Source organism: Coptis chinensis, chromosome 7 (assembly GCF_015680905.1).
Source record: "Coptis chinensis isolate HL-2020 chromosome 7, ASM1568090v1, whole genome shotgun sequence".
NCBI classification, from domain to species: Eukaryota; Viridiplantae; Streptophyta; class Magnoliopsida; order Ranunculales; family Ranunculaceae; genus Coptis; species Coptis chinensis.
Window position 1 is genome coordinate 17,325,460 of NC_141462.1, and position 19,056 is coordinate 17,344,515.

The window sequence follows — 19,056 nt, forward strand, 5'->3', positions numbered from 1 at the left end:
CCAAATGCAGCCGTGTTCGCATACAAAGTGAGGCTTTAGAAAAAGTGGAGAGTCAGACTGCTTGTATGAGAAACATGTTATTTGGCAATGAATTCTCGTTTAGTGACATCTATAAACGGTAGACGACCAACTTGTAATTAAGTGCAGATAATTGAGTGTAGACCCAAGGCAACTGTAACTTGGATATTTCAAAGTTTTCAACAACAACAGTTTGAAAAGGCTTTCTTGTTTTAACAGCAACCGATAGAATCGTGGAATTTATCTGGTTTGTGTTTGCAAACATCAGCGGCAAACACGAGCGTTAATCAGATATAGGGAACTAAATCTGATGTGCTATCACCTCGCACCTCAGTAATTAACTAATAATGTACTAAATATCCAGTTGAGAGCAGAAGGTACGTACTGCGTACTTTGATTAGTAGAATAGGAGTTCACCATCAGTATAGAGTATACAGTACATGTAAAGTGCACAACTTTGCATATAGGTTCATACTAATTTTGTACAAATATTAGTCTGTATAATTAAAAGAAATGAAAACTTATTCTCAAGACAATGTTTAGAATAGTTAGGAGATCATATCTACAAAATAATAGCTTAATCCGAAACTTATAAATATCCTAACAATTTTGAGTTTGTTTACGGGTCAAGGGTGAAGATAAAATATGTCCCTAGAACCATATCTTTTGTAAGATTTGTGACACCGTGACCTTGCTAGATGGGTGTCTTTCTCCATATTGACTTTCTACTGAGCAAAAGAAATCCTCTAGCACCAGTTATGTCCAAATTTGTAACCAACAGTCTTCCAAGTTCGGCAACCTCATCACCATCTCTGCTGAGCTGAAAAGAGGTAACCTTCTATTCTCCCTATAATCTATAGGCTATTTCTTTATAAGAACAGAAACTAGTTTTTATACAAAGATCAAGTTGAGTTCCTGTAGGTTGCTGATATATGGTTTGTGGTCAATAAAGTGTCTTAAGCTCTTAGAGAGATCCGATGTTTATTCTTGGAGCTTAATGCATCCTGAAGTTTTTTTAAACAGTTTTGACTGGCAAATTGGAGTTTTATATAGTAGTTCCCAAAAGCTTCCCAACAGGGAGAAAGCAATATTTAAAGATTTTGAGCTTAACTGTAGAAACTTTGAAGAAATTTTTGGTCTTTTTTTATCTGATTATTTTTCTTTCTTCTTCTGAAACTTGTATGACAACAGAAGGAACGGAGTGGCAGAGGAATCGAAGGAGAACGAGCAAACCAGGAGGGAGTGGAATCAACGCGATTTATGGTACATATATTTTGGTAGTCCTTCTGTTATTACAGTTGAAAATTGCTTATAAAATTTATTGGTGACCATGAAAGAAGTTGAAGTCACCTCGAGAGAAATAATTAAACCATCAACTCTAACACCACAGCACCTTCAGAACATCAGCTTCTCCCATTTAGATAACAAAGCTACTCCTTATTATGTGACCATCATCCTCTTCTATTCATCTCAAGGCGATAATAAGAAACTTGAACAAGGCGAAATATCTGATCAACTTAAGAAGTCACTATCAGAAACGTTAGCTCAGTTCTACCGAGTGGGTGGGAGGGTTAAAGATGGCGTCTCCATTGAATGCAACGACGACGGGGTTGATTTTTTTGAAGCCAGGGTAGAGGGTCAACTCATGGAATATCTCGATCATGTCAATGTTGATGAACTCGAGCAGTTTCTTCCATACGAGGTCTGTATTACTGTTGATGAATTGAGTTCCAAAGCACTCTTGGCTGCTCAAGTCAATGTATTTGATTGTGGTGGAATTGCTATAGGTATGTGCTTTTCACACAAGATTGGTGATGGAGTGTCATTAGCAAAATTTATTAATGGTTGGGCAGCTATGTGTTGTGGGGCAAATGAAGCCAGTACATCTATGTATTTCGACTTGTCGTTGCATTTTCCAATGACTAATTTACCGAAATTGATGCCAAGCATTGGGCCAAAGGAAAATAAATTGTTGGAAAACATTGGCGAAAGTAAAGAGAAAATGGTGCCAAGTAGTCCCAGAGGAAAACAGAACATTGTCACTAGGAGGTTTGTGTTTGATGTGCCCAACATTGCTGCTTTAAGAGACTATGTTAGGTCTAAAAAGTTTTCAAACATAGACTACCCAACGCGTGTCGAATTGGTTTCTGCACTAATTTGGTGGCGTGCTATGGCAATAGCTCCATCAGAAAGCAAGCATACAAGGGCATATGCAGCAATGCATGCAGTGGACTTGCGCCAAAGAATCGTACCACCAATGTCAGATGACTATTTTGGGAATGCTTCTAGTTTTACTGTCACGCCATTTATAAAAGGAGAGACCGTATCAGAGTACCATGACTTGGTTGGGTATATGAGAGATTCAATTAGAAAAGTTGATGGAAATTTTGTGATGGAACTTCAAAGGGGCAATGAATTGTCCATGAATTGCATCAAAGAGGCAAAGGAGCAGTTTCTTGAACGCGGGCTAGTTATGTTTAACTTCAATAGCTGGTGTAGGTTCCCTTTCTATGAAGCAGATTTTGGGTGGGGAAAACCTACTTGGATTGCTACGACAAAGGTACCAGGTATGAACTTGGTTATTTTGATAGACACAAAATCAGGTGATGGAATTGAAGCGTGGGTAAATATGTTGGAGGAAGACATGGCTCAGTTGGAAAATGATCAGGAGTTCCTTTCCTTTGTTTCTTCTAAATAAGTAGTGAGGCCTACAGACCCACAGTGATGAAGTTCTCTTCAGTAGTTATATAAAAGTAGCTAGAGGAAAAAAAAACTGTGTCATACAGGGTTCTAAGAATATTAATTAGAATTTTCATGTCATTAATTTACTTAAAAGCATAGTCATACTGGAGCTAGTGCATTCATCTTGTGAGACTTCTACATCATCTTGCACAAGTTCTCATGAATAATTCCCTTGTGTGTGCTTTGATTGTATCCAAACAGGCACACTCTCGTAATGTACTTGGGAAAAAGTTCACCACATAGGTCATGCCTGTAGGCTGTACTTGCTGTAGTACATCTTACAATTTTTAATTTTTTACCTATGAAAATTGAAGCAATGTTGATTTCAGGAAAGAAAACCAAACTCAGCAGAAAAATACTAAATGTGTAGCTGAAGATCCACTGTCTTTGATACATGTTATCATAATATGCTTCACCTAAGTTTTGGGCCTAGCTATCTAAGAATACACTGTTCTCTCTAGGGTTCAGTTGGAAGTGACATTTGGATCTCAACTCTAACTATAATATTCGCAAGGCATGTAACTCTAAACAGGGCTGTAAATTGGTTGGTGTAATGGGGTTCTGATTTGATAAGAGATTATCTTGATTGATTATCCATAGTCTAGCCTGGTACCGGATTTAAAGCTCCATATCCATTACGATCCAATTTAACGTAGTGTTTGTTTGGCACCTGAAAGAAGTTATGAATGCTGATTGGAGGGTGGACAGGGCTTTTAGCAGGGAACATTTTTTTCCCAATACAAATGAAATAGAAAATCCGATGTGAATTTAGTTGATTTATACATATTGATTGGTCGTTAGTCGTTAAATTTCCCCTTTTTCTTTAGATTGTTCCCAAAATCTTTGTACTTAAGTGTTATCAATGTTGGGTGTGAGTCACTCACCATGTGACATAAACAGGTACTGTTCATGTGAAGAAGTGAGAGCGCGTGCTCAGATTGGCCTTGCCCAAGGCACGCCCGTGCCTTTGCCTAAAAAAATAAAATAGTTTTTTTTTCAGCCTCTTACGAAACATGTCTACTGGAAGTGTAGGAAAAATGGAAAAAGTGAAAGATAGTTTTTATTGGAGTAGTAGATTGTCCAAGTAGAAGCTATCTTAGTGGGAATCGATTGATATCGTTTTCCCCAACAAGTGGTATCATAGCCGTGGTTAGATTAATCACAAAGATAGTTATCCAAATCTTGCTTGGAAGGTATTTGATAAAATTCCTAAGAGGAGATTCGAGTTGAAATAACTTGTTGAGATGGATCATTCTATAAACACTCACATAACTAGTCTAAATAGAGGAAACTATACTATTTGGAAAACCAAGATGGAAGACTTGATTTATTGCAAAGACTTGACACAATCCATTGAGAATGAATGAGTAAAACTGGATACAGTATTCGATGCCGATTGGAAAACGCTTGATGAAAAAGCGATTAGGTGCATTAGACAACGGATTGACAACAATGTAATTCGCCTTGTATCCCAAGAGACCACCGGTTTCAGCATGTGGAAGACATTAGAAGACCTCTACGAGAAGACAAAAAAGAACGCACATAGTAGTTTCTGTCACTTCGAGATCCTTGTTACAGAAAAGCAAGAAAGAGGCAAAAGTAGAGAGCCATCTCATTATAGAGGTGATGACAAAAGAAAATCTAAGAACGCAAGTAGACCTCCTAAGAAAGACTTGTCGTACTATCATTGTGGTATCCGTGGCCACTTCAAGTATGAATGCATAGAATTGAAGAGGGATGAGAAGACTAGTACTGTACACGAAGACAAGTTAGAGTTGAAAGAAAACACCACTGGTCGAGACTCCACTATCATAGCTTCAGAAGGTGAAGTAGGAATTGTGTCAGATGGTGAGTTATGCTTGAGCACTTCATGCTAGGGTACAAAGTGGGTGGTAGATACATGTGCTTTTTACCACGTCACACCCCACAAGAGTTTCATCACTACTTACAAATCGGGTGATTTTGGTGAGGTGAAGATGGGTAACAATGAAATCTTTAAGATTATAGGCATTGTTGATGTTCATGTAGAAACCAATATCGGCTACACCTTGACACTCAAGGATGTAAAACATGTCCCTGAAATTTGGCTAAGCTTAATTTCCGCAGGGAAGTTAGATGATGAAGGCTTTCAAAAGTTGTTTGGTAATGGGGTATGTAAATTGAGCAGAGGTTCCATTGTAGTAGCCAAAGGAAAGAAAATTTGCTCGTTTTACAAGACACAAGCTAGTTTGTGTAAAACAAAGTTAAATGCGGCACAAGAAGAATCTTCCTCCGAACTATGACATAAGAGATTGTGTCATATGGGAGAAAAAAACATGAAAGTTCTTGCCAAGCAAAAGGCCTTGCCAAACATCAAAGGTACGCATTTAAATAGATGCACTCATTGTTTGGTTGGAAAGCAACACAGGATGTCTTTCCAAAGATTCTCTTCTCACAGAAAAGAGAATATCTTTGAGCTAGTACACACAGATTTATGTGGCCCTATGAATGTGAAGTCCCACGTGGGGAGATTTGTACTTCTTGACTTTCATTGATGATGCGTTAAGAAAGACATGATCATATAGTCTGAAGACAAAGGATGAAGTTCTTGGCGTGTTCAAGACTTTCCATAGCATGGTGGAAAGAGAGACAGGGAAGCCTTTGAAGTGTATTCGTTCAGATAATTAGGGAGAGTACATTGGGTCGTTTGAAGAGTATTGCAAGAGTCATGGGATTCGTCATGAGCAGACAGTTTCCAAGACACGCAACATAATGGTATATCTGAGAGGATGAAGCGTATCATTATAGAGAGGATGAGATGCATGTTGTCTCACTCTAAGTTACCAAGGAGTTACTGGGTAAAAGCAATGCGCACAGCCATATATGTGATCAAACCATCGCCTTCAAAGCCTCTAAATAGTGATTATCCAGAGAGAATATGGCCAGGTAGAGATGTTGATTATAGATACTTAAGTGTATTTGGGTGTAGAGCATTTGTTCATATTTCCAAGGATGAGAGATCCAAGCTTGATGGCAAAGCCAAGCAGTGCATTTTTTTAGGTTATGGGGATGAGAAGTTTGGTTACAAACTTTATGATCCAATCAACAAAAAGGTAATCCGAAGTCGAGATGTTGTGTTCTTAGAACACCAAACAATAGTAGACTTTGAGAATGGTGAGAAACAAGAAGTTTTCACTAATAATTTTGTTAATTCAGAACCAGAAGTTCCTACTGTGGAACGTGCAGAAGTCAGAGAACCATGGGTTTGAAGCTCATGATGATGATCTTATTGCTCATGATGGGATAGAACCTATTGAGATAGAAGATGCAGATGAAGTGCATGAACCACCACTTGAGCAAGCAGAAGTGCATCCTCCTGAGCCACAAGAAAATGTGGTAAGGAGATCGAGAGAGAGAGAGAGAGAGAGGCAAGCTTCAACCAGGTATCCATCACATATGTATGTTTTACTATATGATGGTAGATAACTTATATATTATCAAGAGGCTCTTGAAGGTACAGACAAAGAGAAGTGGTTGAAGATCATCCAAGATGAGATGGGTTCTTTGCATAATAATTACACTTATGACTTAGTTGAGAAACTGAAAGAAAGAAAGGTTCTCAAGAATAAATGGATCTTCAAAGTCAAGTATGAAGAGAATAATCCACATCCAAGGCACAAAGTTCGCCTTGTTGTGAAGGGATTTGGTCAAATGAAAGGTATTGATTTTGATGAAATTTTCTCTTCTGTAGTTAAGATGATTTCTATTAGGGTGGTATTGGGTTTGGCCGCAAGTATGAACCTAGAGGTTGAGCAACTAGATGTCAATACAACTTTTCTTCATGGAGATCTTGAGGAAGATGTCTACATGGACCAGCCAGAAGGGTTTGAGGTCAAAGGCAAGGAGCGCCTGGTATGCAAACTAAAAAAGAGCTTGTATGGGTTGAAGCAGGCACCAAGACAGTGGTGCATGAAGTCCGCTTCTGATTATTGTGTGTTTGTTTAGAAATTTCCAGATAGGGATTTCATAGTGTTCTTGTTGTATGTGGATGATATATTGATAGTTAGTCAAAACATCAACAACATATCCAAGCTGAAGAAAGACTTGAGTAAGTCTTTTGAGATGAAAGATTTGGGTCAAGCAAAGTAGATATTTGGTATGCGGATCACTCGTGACAGAAAGAGGGAAGTTGTGGCTTTCCCAAGAAAGCTACATTGAGAAGGTGTTGAAAAGATTCAACATGGATCAAGCGAAACAAGTCAGTTTTTCGCTTGGTGGCTAATTCCGCATGACCAAAGATATGTGTCCAAAGGGTGAGCATGAGCAGAAATAAATGCAAAAGATTTCTTATGCATCTGCAGTGGGCAACTTGATGTATGCAATGGTATTTATAATACCGGATATTACTTTCGCCGTTGTTGTTGTAAGTTGATTTCTGTCAAATTCAGGTAAAGAGTATTGAAAATGTGTTAAGTGGATTTTGAGATATCTCAATGGCATTTCCAAAGCGTGTTTGTATTTTGGTGGGAGTAAGACCTTGCTTGAAGGCTACACAAATGCAGACATGGCAGGTGATGTTGACTCAATGAAGTCCACTTTCGGTTATCTGTTTACTTTTGCAAATGGAGCAGTTTCTTGGCAATCTAAGTTGCAAAATTATGTTGCCTTCTCCACTACAGAAGCCAAGTACATTGCAGCCGCAGAGAGTTGCAAAGAGATGCTATGGATGAAAAAGTTCTTCGATGAACTAGGGCTAAAGCAGAAATAGTTTGTAGTTCTATGTGATAGTCAGAGCGCCATCCATTTGAGCAAGAATCCGAGTTTTCAAGATCCAAGCACATATATGTGCATTATCATTGGATTAGAGAAGTTCTCGAAGAGAAACAATTGTGCATTGAGAAGATCCATACTGACAAGAATAGGTCGGATATGATGACCAAAATTTTATCGAAAGAAAAATTTGATGTTTGTTGTGCTACCGCCGGAATAGTAGCACACTTCTCCTGTTGATTTAGAAATGTTTGGAGTACCCCCCTCATGGCTCGGGAGGGGGAGATTGTTGGGTGTGAGTCCCTCACCATGTGACATAGACAGGTATTGTTCGTGTAAAGAAAGAGCGTCTTTCAGTTAGCCTGCCAGAAGTGCCAGCATGCTTGCACTCGAAAAAAAGAAGATAGTTTTTTTTAGCCTCTCACGAAACATGTCTACTGGAAGTTTGGGAAAAGTGGAAATAGAAGAGGGCGCGCACGCGCTTGAGTTGGCCTTGCCCAGAGCGCGCCCACGATCATGCCTACACATATCGGGTTTTGATATTTCGCCAGAAAATCGAGATCGTGTTTTTACACTAAAATTTTACCCCAATATAAATAGAAGAGTTTCGGGTTTTTAGAAAACAAAGTCTTGAATAGAAACCCAATTTTGAGAGTAATCAAAATTGAGAGAAAACCCTTTCAAATAGAAAAAGCTTGTAAGGAGAGAAGAGTGATCTAGTAAGTTTGGAGAGACTTGAGAGGAGTGATTATAATTTTTCTTCCCACATTTATAAAAGGATTTGCTCTTGTGGAAGTATGCATCATTAGTCGAACCACGTTACATTTTGTGTTTTCATTGTGGTAAGTTACTTTTTATTACTATTACTTGTTTGTGATAGTTTTATCCATAGCTTAGGTTGTGCTTGTTAATTGTAGTTAAAGTTTAGATTTTTTATTGGAGTAGTAGATTGTCCAAGTACAAGCTATTTTAGTGGGGATCGATTGGTATTGTTTTCCTCAATAATCAATTTATAAAACAAATCCTTTACAAACAAATACAACAAAAAATATGTAATCTGAACAAGAAACAATGATCAAATAAACATTTATTTTAGAGATCAAGTAAACATTCAAAACTCAAATTCTAATAGAACTATTCTACATCCAATATTCCAAACACACCAACCTCGCGAGTATAATCTAGATACAAACCCATCACAGAGAATACCAAGGTAGCTATTGTGCTACAATGTTAACATTTTATCTGACGGGGAATCACAAAAAACAAAATGAACAAATCCCAAATCTTGTAGTCAACAAACCCCAAAACGGCCAAAACCAAAAGGGTGTTGTTGGACACACCCTATAAAAATACTCCCGTATTCATAATTTTAAAATAAATAAATAAAATTGTTTGAGCCACATTTAGGTTCCTAAATTACCCATTCTTTTTTATGAAGTGTAGCCAAGACTAGTGTTCAAAACCTCAAAATCCCGGGAGTCGACTTGGAGAGTTGTGTTTACATGAAAACAAAGACAATATGTTAAATTACTTGAAAAGAAAGAATATATATATCACTGGAAATATCCTAAACCCTAATCTCTCTTTTTCTTTGGTATCAGAGCCATGCCAGTTTAAATTGAGGTTAGTGCATTAACGGTGAGGAAATATCTTACAATTATATTTAATTGTTTTATTTTCTAAGAAAGATGTAAGTAAGGGATAACCCTAGTATGATTAAGGAATAAGACATGTGGGTTACATTTGAGGACTACTTGCTAAAAGTTTGGTTTTCCGACAACAAGAATATCCGTTGGTTTCCTAAAATATTGTTGACTCTTCCTTTCCAGTATAATGAATAGTATTTTGTTAAAGATGATATTAAGATTACTTAATTTCATTCTTTATGATACAAGACTATTTGTGTAAGCATTAGGTCATTATTGTTTCTTTACGTTTATGATGGTAACTCTAGGACGTCACCCAAGTCGCGTAGGGAATTAGTAGTGCCATTTTAGCATGGTATGCGTTTTAGGCCGTCTGCTCCCCGTAAAGCGTTGACAGACGTGGTTTTACTATTATAAATAATGAAGACTTGATTTTGATTTTACTGTTTATAATGTTAGAGAAAAAGACGATATATCAAAGATTATATCATGAATAGTTTTAATACTATTTGGTATGATTTTAATTCAGTATACTCTACCTGTTATTGGACTGACACCTCAACACTAATGGCACAATTATCAAATGATGATATGAGTTCAATTAAGAATACATAATTAATCGGTGTCTTGAGGGATAGAGATGGGGAAGTGCTACTGGCGTATAGTGGCAATTCAAAGAAGAAATCGGTGATTTACGGGAACTTCTAGTTTGTTCTAAAGGTTTGGAAGGTCGCGAAGCATGTTGAGGATTACACGCATTCAAGTGCAATCGGACTCTATCTGAGAGGGTACAGATATTAACAAAGAAAGGAAAGCCACCGCGGGATCTTTGTAGGAACACGGTAGCCTGATTCAAACTGTGTGTTCGAAGTTTGACAAACTATCCTTTGTCCATGTCTTCAGGGAAGGTAACCAAGTAGCTGACTAGTTATCGAAACTAAATAGAGACGAGTGTAATGGTTTCTTGCTCTTTAGTCCCCCGATGGATAAAAAAATGCATGTACTGATCACGAGGGATAAGGAAGGCATTATGTACTTGAGAAATTGAAGTTAATAAAGTTTGGGGTGACCCCTAGTTATTTCAAAAAAAAAAAAATAATACATAATTAATCGAGTATGATCTCGATACACAAGATAAAATGAACAAATGGACGATTCCTAATATGGATCCCAAGACCATATATAGATATGGTAACTGGTATGAAAAATTGACCAGTAAGATTGTAGTAAAAACTATGGAACAAACTATTAGTTTACATTCCATGAGTAATAACTTGAATTTATTAAATTCTCGTGATTTATATCCTTATATGAAAATTTATAAATTTATTTATGTAGGATTGATACAGGTTGCATTTAGACCTTTGACCCTTTTAGGTATGAATGATTGTATTCAAGCAACTCTAAGAGATGCCAGATGTTTGGACTATTTACCATCTCTTATGGGAGCAGTAGAGACTAGTCTTTGTCATGGACCAGTCTATTTTGATGTCTATCCTAATTTAAGTTTGCCTTTAACGGATAGAAATTTATATGATTCTTTATCATTGCAAATTCAAGCTAAAGGTTACAACTTTTTACCTAGATCTGAGGTAATTGGGGTTACCTACGAAATTCACTATAAAGTTTTACAAACTCTAACTCCTAATGTTAGGCATAAAACTAGACCAGGTAAAACTGTGTTAATCAATACAAATCTTTTAACTTCTAGTGTAGCAACACTTAGGATGATTCCTTGGAGTGAAATTCAATTTCTAGAGACTTGGACATGTAGGAATGTCGTTCAACCACAACTAATCATTAATAATGATTTAGATCAAATTATTCAATCCACAGAAGGTGAAGTTATATTAAACTTTAAAAAACCTTTTATGGACAGAAGTTTGTCTTTGAGATCTCTTTATAGGATCTTTATACCACAATCTTCTAGATATTCAATTTCTGAAGTTGAATCGATTTCTCAGTATAATCAATCTGTAGAAGAGAGTCGTATCTCTAATCAACAAATACCACATGGTATTTATAAATAGAAAGCTAGGGAATCTCCAACAGCATCAGAAATGGAATTTGTTTTACAATGGATTATACATCATATGAAACAAATCAATTTTATAAGTTTAAATATGAAGAATTGAGTAAATATTTTACTCCTACAGAATTGAAACCTCTTGTTTAACATTATCAAGAGTATTTTCAATGGTACCAGGATTATGGTACTACTCTGGCTAAATGGTTTTGTCTTGAGTATTAGAATAATTACATTCTCAATTCTAGAATTAAACATGCTACTCTACAACATGAGGTTAAGGATTATTTAAGATCCAAAGGTATGTTATATGATAATTATATGTTAATTGATAAGGTAAAACCTAGTTTACCTACTCAACAGGTTAAACAAGTAAATAGTCATTTACCAGATAAGATTATTCCTTTACCAAATCAATCAATAAAATCTGAGGTAAAGGTAGTTTTACCTAATCAATCTGAGGTAAAAATAGATGTTACCTCTACTAATAATTATATTGGTATTTTAGAGTTTCATCAAAAGAATTGGACTACTTCTGATGATAAGGAGATGACATTTGTTCATCCTCCACCTACACCGTTAAAGCTGAAAGATAGTCTTAAAACTGTGAAGCATATTAAACCACCTAAAGAGTATAACATATTGGTTAAAGCTAATGGTTTTAATAAGCTTTGTTTACAACATACAAATAACAAATCCAAGACTTCTAAAAAACAGAAAAGTCTTAAAGAGAAACAACATTGGAAGATACTCATGCCTAAAGACAAAGCTCTTCGTATGTGTTATAAATGTGATCAATATGGTTATAATACTGGTCAGTGTTCTATCCTACCATAAGACTATAAAAATTTATTGAAGATAAGAAAATTCAAGATTAATCCACAGGATAAAATTTAGGGTTTTTTTGACTTAACCCCCCACGGATGTACCCCCTTTTGAGATAACCCCCCATTTTGAAAATCATTACTGATTGCCCCCCATTTCAGAGTTAATTTTTTATATTGACAATTTTGCCCTTATGTCAAATTTGTAAAAAACCCCCATTTTTAACATACGTCTTTGAAAAATTCAAAAATTCAAAAAAAAAAAAAAAAAAATCAAAACTCAAAAAATCAGGAAAATTGAAAAAAAAAAAAAAAAAAAACTCGAAAACAAATTAAAAAAAAAAATTAAAAAAAATCCAAAATTTTCCAAAAATTGAAAAAACAAATCAGAAAAAAAAATATGACTGATGTAGCTTACTCTTCTAATGAGTCAAACAGGGTTGAGTAATAATGAAGTGCCTTAGTAAATCGGTCGAATTAAATCGGCCCATTATGATTTGCTTCTTCTTCCACAATCGTAACAATTTTAGGCTTCATCTCTTTAATTGTACCCAAAACGTTATCAATTGCATTGGGCTGGGCTAGTAACTGATGCAACTCAAACATCGAATTCACTACAATCGTCTCGCCCGGTCGAAGATCCAAAATGGATGCGTCAAGATCAGCTAATGAATTACAAACAAACCCTCTATACTCAAACTCAACATGTAAATTTTTAGCAAATTGAGCTAACTTCCAACCAACCTGTTGCAGAGCATCTATGTTATCGGTGAGGTGGCCCGACACACGATAATCAAAACTAAGGCGCCCATTCGGACGCATTGCAAGTCTTGCATTAAAGCGGACCATTGAATACCTTGTTTCATACCGAAATCGATAATATGAACCCGATTGGAATCGATGCGAGTCTAGAATCGCTTTGATTTGCAGTGAAATGAGCGAATTTGAGGTGAGGGCAAGTTTCATAAAAATGGATTTGAAGAATATCAGAGAAAGAAGAATCAAGTGAAGGTTGAGGATATAAACCGTAAATATGACGAGCAAGTGCTTCAGCAAAGTAAGTAGCTACTTTCCTCATTGTGAAACTAGCGAGTAGGCTTATCCGTTTAACGAGTGATTGACTAGTTTGAGGTTATCTTGTTGAAGCTGCTTCAGCTGACCATTAAAGTGTGAACTAGGCGAATACCATTTTCCTGCGAAGTCAATTAGTACTCTTGGCCGAAGTTGATTTCGGTTAGAGTAACAATCCCATTGTTGTTATTTGAAGAGGCAAAGATTGATGGGATTTCTTGTTTGATTCTTTTCTTCCCCTTTCACCAAGTATTGCACTCAAATCGTAATTTGAAGAAACGGGTTAAATCATAGATCCGTGCTTTGATAGTTGAAGATTATTGAGGGGAATATGTGATTGTTTGATGATTGTTGTTGTTGGGGAAGAGATAGTTCAGCTTCACAAATCATGGATTCGAGCAAAGTAGAAAGATCATAAGGATTATAATGAACTGTATCAGAACCACCAAGATGAGAAAGTAAAACATCTTCTTGAGCTGCTGATGAAGAACCTATCGTCATTTCAAGCTGTTCTATCTTAAAAGCTACATCACCATATTTTTTTAAATTTGTTTTCAAGTTGTTATATATATATATATATATTTTTTTTCAATTTTCCTGATTTTTTGAGTTTTCAGATTTTTTTTTTTTTTTTTTTGAATTTTTGAATTTTTCAAAGACGTATGTTAAAAATAGGGGGTTTTTACAAATTTGACATAAGGGCAAAATTGTCAATATGAAAAATTAACTCTGAAATGGGGGGCAATCAGTAATGATTTTCAAAATGGGGGGTTATCTCAAAAGGGGGTACATCCGTGGGGGGTTAAGTCGAAAAAACCCTAAAATTTATAACCTTAACTATCTTCAAAAGTTTATGACTTTACAGAATCTTTGTTCTTATAATAATATAAGACTTCCTAATACCATTTACTTTAATGGTAAATCTCGTATTACAAATATCCTTGATTTACAGTTAATAACCTTAAAACAAAGATAAAAGAATTAAAGATTGATAAAAATCTTGTCACTAATTCTGGTCCCCAGCACCCTAATATGATATCTCTAGATAGCTTTGTTTTCCAAAGATAGAATGTTCTTTATTACTTTGGTTATGAATAATGAGTACATTCTTACAAATAATATTGTTTTAATTGATGGTGGAGCTGATTTGAATTGTATTCAAGAAGGTTTAATACCTACTAAATATTTTGAGAAATCTACTCAAAACCTTTCCACTGCTAGTGGTATCCCTATGCAAATTACATATATATTCATCTGTAATGAAGCTCATTGTTTGTCTTTTACTTTCTTTCTGGTTAAAGATCTTTCTCGGCATATTATTTTAGGGAATCCTTTTCTTAATTCTATTATGCCTATTACCAAGATCACTGAGAAAGGTATTTATTCAACTATTGCTAATCAGAAAGTTATTTTTGAATTTATAGTTTCTCCTATGCAGAAACAGATTCAACTGATTAATAATAATTTGATTACTAAAGAAAGTCAATTAAACTTTCTCAAAGAAGAACTTCTTTAAAATTACAACGACTTAAGACTAAGGAATTTCAGTTACAAATTGAACAGATCAAGAATCAATTTATCACTGAAGTTTGTAGTGAGGTCCCCAATGCTTTTTGGGAAAGAAAGAAATATATTGTCTCTTTGCCTTATGAATCAAGGTTTAATAAAAAGTTTATTCCGACTAAGGCTAGATGTAGTAAAATGAAATCTGATTATTTGGCACTATGCCAAACGAAAATCTAGAGTCTTCTGGATAAGAAATTAATTACTCCGAGTAAGACTCTTTGGAGTTGTACTGCTTTTTATGTTAATAAGGCAGCAGAGAAGGAACAAGGAGTTCCTAGATTGGTTATTAATTTCAAACCTCTTAATGATGCCTTACAATGGATTAGATATTCTATTCCTAATAAAAAAGATCTTTTAGATCGCTTATCTACAACAATCATTTTCTCGAAGTTTGACCTTAAGTCAGGATATTGGAAAGTCAAAATAGCTCCTGAAGATATGTATAAAACTGTCTTTACTGTACCCTTTGGATTAAAAAATGCTCCTTCAGAATTTCAGAATATTATGAATGATATTTGCAATCCTTATTCAAAATTTTATATTGTTTATATTGATGATATTTTGATTTATTATAAATCTTTAGAACAACATATTAAACATCGAAAGATATTTAAAGATCTTATTAAAAGAAATGGTTTAGTAGTGTCTGCACCTAAAATGAAATTGTTTCAAACAACTGTTCGTTTTCTTGGTCATAACATTATTGAAGGAAAAATAATTCCTATAGACAGAAGTATTGAGTTTGCAGCATCTAAATTTCCTGATGAAATCTTAGACAAAACTCAGTTACAAAGATTTCTTGGTAGTCTTAATTATTTCGCAAATTATTATAAAAATCTTTCACAGGATACCTCTATCATGTACTCTAGACTAGCAAAGGTTCCAACAGCTTGGAGTTCAGCACATACTCTTGCACTACAAAAGATTACACTTAAAGCAAAGCAATTACCTTGCTTATCTTTACCTAATTTTCAGTGGTTTAAACTTGTTGAAACAAATGCTTCCAATATTGGTTATGGTGGTATCTTAAAACAGAAAAATCATATCACTAGTAAACAAGAATTAATCTGATTCACTTCTGGAACTTGGAAGAAGGCTCAAATTAATTATTCTATTATAAAGCAGGAGATTCTTTCGCTGGTAAAATGTATTCATAAATTCCAAGATGATTTATTAAATCAGAAATTCTTGGTTCGTATTGATTGTAGTGTTGCTAAACAGGTATTACAGAAAGATATCAAGAATATTACATCTAAACTGATTTTTGTAGGATGCAAGCTGATCTCTCTGCCTTGATTTTGATATTGAATATATCAATGGTGATTTTAATTCTTTGCCAAATTTTCTAACAAGGGAATTTTTGTAGGGATCATGAGCACCTCCCAGCGAGGCAAAGTTCGTGGTTATACCACTAAAGGCCGAGAAAAGAGCAAAGGAAAATATAATTTTCTAGACAATGAGGAGCAATTTCCTTATTTGTCTCATGGTTATACTCAACAGAAAGGAAAGCAAATGAAAGAGGCAGTTTTATTCCTCCGACTCCTTATATCCCTAATAAAAGGGTAGATCAAACAATCATTTATCTTCAACCAAGTTATGAGTAGTGGATGCCTGATCCTTGGGAAATTCAGATAAGATATTTTGACACACAACAGTATCTTATTGTTAACGACAAACATAGATATATCTATGAGGAAATTTTAGATTCGGCTATTTCTACTATGGAAATTAACCATGCATACCTTATAGAAACCTGATTCGGAATATAGTCTGATCTTTTACAGCAAGACAATATTCAAGAGATTTATCTCTTATAATGAGTAGGGTTTAGATCCCAACAAATGCAGAAAGTCAAATTTGACAAATATCTTTTATAATTATTGGGATTATATCTCAGCCTATACTAATGTATTTTTATACCAAAATACTCACAAGAAACATTCATGGTTTATTAAACTATATTCCCTGTCTATTAAGACTGATTATCCATATTGGATTTTTCATTGGTGGGAATATTTTGGTCCTGAACTTTATATTCTCCCTGAAAATCGTTTAGATATTTTTCTAAAATGGACAGAGTATCATCTTCAATTAAAGGGGAATGACAAGATTCCTATGGGATTACCATCCTTAACATTTTTTTTAACCTTATATGGTATACTATGGATTTTTAAGTGGGATTTTAAATGTGAATATAATCACCTTCGAATTCCATTTCTCAAAAGAAAGTTTTATTCAAGCTGGTGGATTAATTTTCCAACCGAAGAAGCCATTATCAGCATTGATAATGATTCAAAATCATTCATTGAACAGACTCCTAAAAGCAATCCTTTAGGAGAAATGGATACAGAAAACCCTTTTGATATGAGGAAGAATCTTATCAGATTTCAGAATCCAAGTTTCTCAGAAAGCCAAATTAATGACTTATGTATGAGAAGCTTAAGAGTCATTTTTTGACTTCATTCAAGCTACCGTCTATTGCAAAAGCATCCTCCAACACAAAGGATATATCATCCTCAGGAACTGCAATAGTGTCCTCCCAACAAGATGATGTTTCTATAACATTTAATAATAGTCAGGAAGAAGCAAATCAATTTGCTTGCCTAGCAGGAGAAAGTCAGCCAAAGGAAGATTTGGGTGACAATTTTAATCTTACTGAAGCTTTAACTCAGATATATCCAAGTTCTTCTAATTCTCCAGTGAAGCCTATTGAAATTGCCATATCAAACAAATTCAAACAAGCTCTTAAGGCTAACCAGGAGCCCAAACCTACTTCCTCTACAACATAAGGAAGATTATGTTTGTATGGCAAGTTTTCCAAGAAATGATGACCACATATGGCCCATGAAGAGGACATAAAGCAAAATTATTCTCCATGAAGGAGATATAAAAAGAAGCATTATTTTTGCTCATCATAATAAGGATTATTATCCCTAAAAGACGGAATACAAGCAAAACAGTTTTGTCAAGGTGGACCCCTGAGGAAGACATCCAACATTTTGCTTTTCTTAAAAGTTAAAAGTTGAATAGGATTTTAGCATTATAAGGATTCTTATCCTTTTAAGACAGAAGTAAAAGATAAGTATGCTTTGTCATAGTGGCCCTACCAACTGCGACTGATTTAGCACACGTAGCCACTTCCTGTGCGGACTCCAAATTATATTTTGAGATTTGACTACTATATAAGGGATATCTCACCCTTGTTGAGGATCATCTTTCATTTTAGCTTTCAATTTTCTCTTTGTTTGAGTGATAAGTGTACTCTCTTTTCTCCCCCCTGTAATATAGTTCCATATATATAAATAAAAGTTCAGTTTATATCAAGTGTTTTTGTTGCTAACTGATCACTTCCGCATTAATCAAGTGTTTTACCTAATCTCTCTTTTTTCTTTATATATATATAAGAAATGGATCTTTATCTGGTGATAAAGGAACAATCGGTGTGTGTTTCACATTTCACAATGTAAGTTATTTTCCTTTCTTTAATTTTGGAAGGTTCAAGTCCTCTTATGTACTGAGGCTCTAATAGAGTTCAAATTTCATCCTTATGAACATTTGCCTTATTTGGATTCACATCATTCTCAGCAATGTTTCCTGTTGGAACTTCCAATAATGCTTTGTCAGAATGTCAGATTGCTATCGGTCTGCAACTTCAACAAAATTTAAACTCAAAATCATCAGATAAAAGTTGAAACCCCACCTCTTTTGCAACAGAGCTTAATTTAGCTTGTTTCTTCTGTCGAAGTAGAAGTGCTAATAGGATGAAGAATCAATATGCTGAGGAAACCATCTCTTCGTTGGCCAGTATTACTTTCAAAAAAATTTATGTATTCCTTTAACGTCTTGGAGCATCACCAATTCCTTTAACGTCTCCTTGACTTTTTCTAAACCTCCAATGTCGTCAAAACTAACTCCAATATCATTTGACAAAATTGTAAGCTCATAAGGCCAAAACTATTAAGTCTCCTTCCAAATTATCTATCTTGTCTATGCCTCATGATGATTCACTCCCCATGAGGAACATTAATAGTTATGTGAGTTTTCCTTCAATAAGGAACAGGTTGGATAATAATGCTTTAATGGAGTTTGAAGGATGGGGCATGGTACGACGTCGCTACTTTTATTTCTCATAGGATGTTTGAGACAGTTGATCTGGAAGTCCGAGTTAGGTTCGCCGATTTCGGGGCAGATGAGGATGAGTGGGTCAATGAGCGCAAGCATGTGAGATAACAATCTCTCCCTTGAAGCATCAGAATGTGTTGTTGTGCTTTATGGGGACCATTTGGGGGTAGTCATTAGGTGCAAGGTTTAATTGAAGAAATTGCAAGAAAATAATAATGGAGGTGGAGAAGATGAAGTGATCTCGTATGTTTCGAGTCTGTTAAATTAGACTGATGGGACGGGATGTTTC

The 19,056-nt window shown here is 35.2% G+C and overlaps 1 protein-coding gene and 1 pseudogene across 7 annotated transcripts in view; one reads left to right on the forward strand and one right to left on the reverse strand.

The window, feature by feature from the left end:
- The first annotated feature begins 524 nt into the window (after positions 1–524).
- Positions 525–19,056, forward strand: part of LOC147486338 (stemmadenine O-acetyltransferase-like) — a 30,034-nt gene continuing 11,502 nt past the window's right edge. For 2 of the 6 annotated variants that reach the window (XR_015200891.1, XR_015200890.1), the window contains exons 1-2: positions 548–848; positions 1,210–1,281. Coding sequence is in view for 2 of the 6 variants with exons in the window: in XM_086570259.1 (XP_086426385.1) it covers positions 1,349–2,716 (1,368 nt within the window). In the remaining 4 variants the exon portion in view is untranslated. Of the gene's footprint in view, positions 849–1,209; positions 2,888–16,011; positions 18,790–19,056 lie in introns of those variants that run through there. The other 4 variants (XR_015200892.1, XR_015200889.1, XM_086570259.1 and 1 more) reach the window with 4 other exon arrangements.
- LOC147486339 (DELLA protein GAI1-like) lies at positions 2,334–13,223 on the reverse strand (annotated as a pseudogene). The gene has a single exon (XR_015200893.1). The product of XR_015200893.1 is annotated as a DELLA protein GAI1-like (transcript).